Source organism: Cyclospora cayetanensis, unplaced genomic scaffold (assembly GCF_002999335.1).
Source record: "Cyclospora cayetanensis isolate NF1_C8 unplaced genomic scaffold, CcayRef3 CcayRef3_contig_459, whole genome shotgun sequence".
Classification (NCBI taxonomy): domain Eukaryota; phylum Apicomplexa; class Conoidasida; order Eucoccidiorida; family Eimeriidae; genus Cyclospora; species Cyclospora cayetanensis.
The window spans coordinates 1-5,437 of record NW_020312435.1 but is presented as its reverse complement, the minus strand read 5'-3'; the positions used below and the strand labels follow the sequence as shown (position 1 = coordinate 5,437).

At 49.7% G+C, this 5,437-nt stretch overlaps 1 protein-coding gene across 1 annotated transcript; it reads left to right on the top strand.

Annotated features, from left to right (window-relative positions):
- Window positions 1-419: 419 nt before the first annotated feature.
- Window positions 420-5,301, top strand: LOC34624636 (the record flags this gene model as incomplete). Its single annotated transcript, XM_026334599.1, has 7 exons — window positions 420-1,205; window positions 1,356-1,508; window positions 1,787-2,038; window positions 2,483-2,568; window positions 2,712-2,830; window positions 3,688-4,182; window positions 4,352-5,301. Coding segments are annotated over exons 1-7 (2,841 nt in total), but the record flags the coding sequence as incomplete, so codon positions are not given.
- Between the last annotated feature and the right edge of the window lie 136 nt (window positions 5,302-5,437).

Sequence of the window (5,437 nt, the reverse complement as noted above, 5' to 3'; positions counted from 1 at the left end):
AAATAGACAAAGTATTATCATATTCAAGTTTTATGGAATCGGATGAAACGATTAATGTAAACACTGATTATTACACCTCATCTTAACATCTCGGTATGTAAGCGAAACACTCTACTAAATATGTTCGTTGCTATTGGAGAATGGTGTCGAGCTCTGTGTGTGTGTGTGTGTGTATGTGTGTGTAGGTGTAGGTGTATGTGTGTGTGTGTGTGTGTGTGTGTGTGTGTGTGTGTGTGTGTGTGTGTGTGTGTGTGTGTGTGTGTCTGCTGGTGTACCGGATATTCTGGCGATTTGTATTACAGGTCTTGCTTTTGCATGATTTCGCTTTTGTGGTTGCGCGAGAAAACTGCGCACAATAGATGCAGTAAGGGCCCAATATTTGGTGGCATGTGCCTTTTGTGTTCTTGGCTGTTGCGATGATGTTTCTCAGTGGCCCTCTGAGGCCACGGGCCAAATCGACGGAATCTCCGAGGGATAAAACGGGACAGCTTACAGCTGTTAAGCAGAAAACAGTTGCCCCCAGTCCCATGACAAGTAAACGGGAATTCCTTAGGGATAATCCGGAGACATCTGAAAGGGGCCTCCAAGAGCGGTCTGATCGGGATTTCGTAAGAAAAGCCTGGAGGTCAAGTGACACAAGCGTAGAGGCGTCAAGTGGGCAGGCAACCACATATTTTAGTGCGTCCACGGTTGTGGAAGCACCAGGTGAACTAAGGGCTGAGGCAGGGGCTGAGGCCTCCCCAGAAGTCAAACAACTGGGTAAAAATCGCATTAAACAGTTAAACGGGGCACAACCTCCGCTACGCTTAGAGGAGGAACAAGACAAAATCAGCCTCGCACCAAGCGGTGCTGGAACCCCCAGAGTCTTTGTTTCCCCCAACAGGATTCCAAGGACATCGGACGGACCGGAGCATGTAGTTAATCCTGGGGAAACCGGGGCTCAAAGCCGCCTTGTTCCCCCTTCCAGAGCCGTGTTTATGCAAAAGGTGGTGGCAGATGTCTTTGCTGCTGAGAATGAGAGAAGGGCTGCCGCCCTGGCTTCTCGTGTTAGCTCAAGGACTATCTCTCGAGCTGAAGGTTCAGTTGATCTCTCACGTTTCGCGGAGCGGGCTAATGTAGCGGCAGCCGCTGCCGAACAGCTGAGAAACATGGAAGGTTTCAGCACAAGAGGCGCGGCAAATGCAGAAAGCCTTGAAGCCATACAGGTGTGGAGCATTCAGGAGACCTATCAATAACTCAACGGAGCGTCTCCTCCACACGGGACATTGGTGTTTTGGCTAAATTGTACTACACGGAGGATTGTTTTGCGTGCAATAAATTTTGCTTTGTGCTTGCCGATCTGTGTCGGTGTACAGGGACGTGGCGTGGGAGCCACAAATACTAAGGGGCGTCTCAGTGTTCACCCAGGCTTTCCAGCTAATGGGTCTCCCGAAACGACTTTCTCTCAGCTGAAAGCAGGAGACGGCACAAGTTACAAAGGGGGTTCTGACGTGAGCAGCAGTGAACTAGTAGGAAAAGTCCCGAGAAGTGTGGCTTTCCTTCGGCATGTACTGCCATTGTAGAGGATAGCCGGAGCGCACGTAGATCAGAGAGGAGAGATCACGAGGCATGCATAAGAGCAGTTACCTCCCTGTACTTCCTATGGTTGAGTGCAGCTAAGTTTCCTTTCTTATACATTCGTAATTAATTCATAGCTCTGTTGACGGGCCTCCTATTCTACTATGCACATTTTCATGCCGAGTAGAGCATTCTCGCTGCACTGTGAGGCGTTGTGCATTACGCACAGGATCATGAAGCATCGAGTCCTGCACGTTTACGTATGCCTTATAGCATTCATGGGACTCAGCAGGCCTTGAGTGCCGTGGTGGAATTAGACGAGCAGAGACGGGCAGCTAAGATTGCTTCCCGAAGTTGCTCTGGAATCATTTCAAGAGCTGAGGGCATACATGATCCAGTGGAGCTTGATGGGCGTTCGGATGTCACAAAAGCAGCAGCAGAACAGCTTTGGAAGATGGAACAGAAGACGAAAAGAATGCCGGTGAGAACCGATATTTCAGAATACTACCGTATTGTGGACGTGTTTTGAATTTAGAATACTTCTTGCTAGTTTTTCGAAAACCTTGGACCAGGTTATTTATTGTTTGTGTAATTACGTCATTTAGTGCTTGTTCCGTGCTGCAACAGCATTTGCTTAGCGAGACACATATCTGAGTGAGCATGTGGTCACGAATCTGTACAGGGACGATTTTCAGTGTCCGTCCAAGAACAAAGGCTAATGAACGAAGTATGCATAGGCATATGCCACAACAAGCTGCTAGCCATATTTTCGGCATACGCTTGGCATGTTCTTTCACCCGTATGGGCGATTCGCTAAAAGGAAAAACGAGTTCGCAGGCGGAGGAATTCCTTTGGTACCAGCGAGCAGGCTTGTGATTGATGACTGGGATGAGCATGGCTGCCTTTGTGTTTGTGATACATCCAGGCCGCTACAAAAATACAAGCAGTATGGCGCGGGAAGATGCTGCGCGTGTGGATGGCTTCTGCGCGGGCCGTTGCACGTTCTGTCGAGTATGCAGTTTGTCACGACAAGAGAAGCTCTGTAGGCCTAAGTCGAACTCACTTGCTCTGGACTTTATTACCTCCTCACGACATCAGCGCCGCGGGCTTATAAGTGCATGTCAAAGATATGGCTGCTTCTTGAAAGGAGCCAGCATGGGCCTTCGAGGCTTAGATGCAACCAAAATTAAGTGGAACTGCATAGCGCAGCTTGGTAATGACACTTCCCGAAACATAGAGCATGTTGCAGCTGCCAACGTTTCACTTGCTCCAGGTATTAGAAAATCAGGGATGCTGCAGAAACACGCAGCTTTGTTCAATTTTTCTTTCCTTCTAGTTTACAATGCATTGTGCTAAAGCAGAGTGTCAGCATTTGGTGACGCTGAGAATCGGTACTCCTTCCCCGTATTTCTCCCTTTGCGGGCCTCATTACAACTGAATTCACTTCTTTTGACGCCAGCAATAATCTTCGTAGGCTTTAAACATACCCGGTGCCCTTATGCTGTGCGGTTGACCGTTGCGCAGACGGAACCGTGGGGGTCGCCGGATAGGTCTCTTGCCACTCTTCGTTATACTCTGGATGAGCGAAGTAATACTGAAACACAGAGATGCACCGAGTTGTACTTTCGGAGTGTGGCACGGCACTGCACTGTTATGCAAAGCTCACCACGATCAGGTACATCCCTAGACATAAGTTGATTGCCACTGCCCTGTAGAGCACTCCAGCATGGTGGTAGATTCCTAGGGCATTATGGGCTACGCGGCGTTAGGCATAAAGAGGAGGTATGCATTCACACGTGCATATGGCACTTCACACTCGGTGGCTCGCCTTGTGTAGGGCGGAAACGGCAAACTAGCGAAGGCTTACGCCGGGAAAGGTCTAGGTTTATGGAAGTTAAGCAGCTGAGCCCGGGAGATTTTAAGCGACGGGATCCATCGCTTTTACGTAATATATCCTCATTTGCCTCAAGTCTAGCACAAGGTGCGCGTGCTCATTATGCTACCTATCAACTTGCCTTCGTTCTGTGGTTCCCACCGCCAGAGTGATTCTCTGGGTCGCATAGCAAAGCTGCATGTGAAAACAAGTTCCTCGAGGCAAAAATTTGGCTTTGCATTCTCGCCTTCATGTAGGATGGCAGCCTCTAGCGAACTTTTCTGTACGTGTACGCACAGGTCGTGGTGGCTCTGTTAATCCATTTTCACCCGTGTTTTCATTTCAGAGGAGCGTCAGCATGAGCACAGTTGGTCACCAACTAAGGAGTGTGGCAGATGATCCAATGAACATGCTAAATTCGTCTTCGCCTCGGCGCCCCAGGAGTTACGGGGCACTTCACCAAAATGTAAGGAGCAGCTTACTTCAATTGAAACCGCATGAATATATAGGCCAAATGCGTAAGACCAGCAGCCTCTCGGAGCTAGACGAGCAGTGCCTGGGAGACACTTCAGGGTTCGCTGGAGGTAGCAGCCAGATGTCAGAAGATCACTGGCAGGGGAAAGCCAAGATTGCTGGGGGGGCATTTCGAGAACGTATGGAGAGCATAGCTGCTACCATGTCGCGTTTGTCAAGGAACGAAGCTCATCACTTTTCTCCAATACCAGATTACACGGACTCTAGCCGAAACTCAGGCAAGCGACGTGTTTATCCATGCTTCTGCACCATACCACCTGCCTGGCCGTACTTGTGTATTCTGTGTTGCATTTCCTGTTATACGAGAGGTTGCTTCTTTGTCGGTGTGATATGCGTGCACAGACAGACCTCGCAATATCCGCCATGGTACACCCTCACAGCAACCAGGAGCGTCCTCCGTAGAGTTTGAGTGCGACTCTGGATCAAAAAGGGAGGAAGCAACTTCCTCAAGACGCCCAACCCCCAGTAAATGTAAAGTTGTCTCAAGAAACGGAAAAGGTGATGGCCCGATATGTGAACGATCGCAGTCAGCGGCATTTGAAAGGAACCAGGTTTCCTCCGTGAGCCACCCTGTTCTTCCGCGTCTTAATTTCTTTTGGCTTCGTGAGGAACAAGCACAGTCGCCTCCACTTTGTCAAGATCAGGAGTTGTCTAGAGAAACAAGCAGTGCTCTACTTCTTACTCAATCAGCTCCACAGTTTCCCGATACCCGTGCAGATCACATACGGGCACAGATTATAAAAGATTTGTATCAACAAGACACGGACGAGGGTTTACACGAAATCGATTTCGTGTTGGAATCTATTACGAGCGAAAGTCGGTCTCCAAAGAATAAAACGAAAACCTACGGGACATCCTCCAACAAATCGCCCCCGAATGCAACCTTAGAGAAGCTTCGATCAATGCCAGTACGATTGTGGGAAACACAAGGATCTCCCATTGAAGATCCAGCAAGTTCTCCCCTATCAGAAACAATAACGCATCTTGGCTTATCCCGATACCGCAGCACCCACATAAGAGAACACTCACGCGCCAAATTGTCCAACCATATGTTCAACAGGCTAAATAAGGCTCACGTCCTAAGCAAACATAGCAGACGAACACACACAGACACTCAGCAAAACCGATCAAAGCAACAATCACGGCCAGCACATTCGGCATGCATAATCCCTTTCACCGCGGGCAGAGCTGCAACAGAAGGCGGTGAGCATGCCGTGGATGGCGTTGCGTTTGGACCTTTAACGAAGGAGGAGGCCGAGCGTGTGAAGGGCGCAGCTGAGGCTTCGAAGGGTGGGAGTGTCGAGGGTGCGTCTGGAGCGAAGGCAGGAGGCGCTTTGGCGAGTGCATCTGCAGCGTCGAGAGGAGCTGCAGCAGATCGTAGTGCGCATGTTGGGGATGGCGTTGCGTTTGGACCTTTAACGAAGGAGGAGGCCGAGCGTGTGAAGGGCGCAGCTGAGGCTTCGAAGGGTGGGA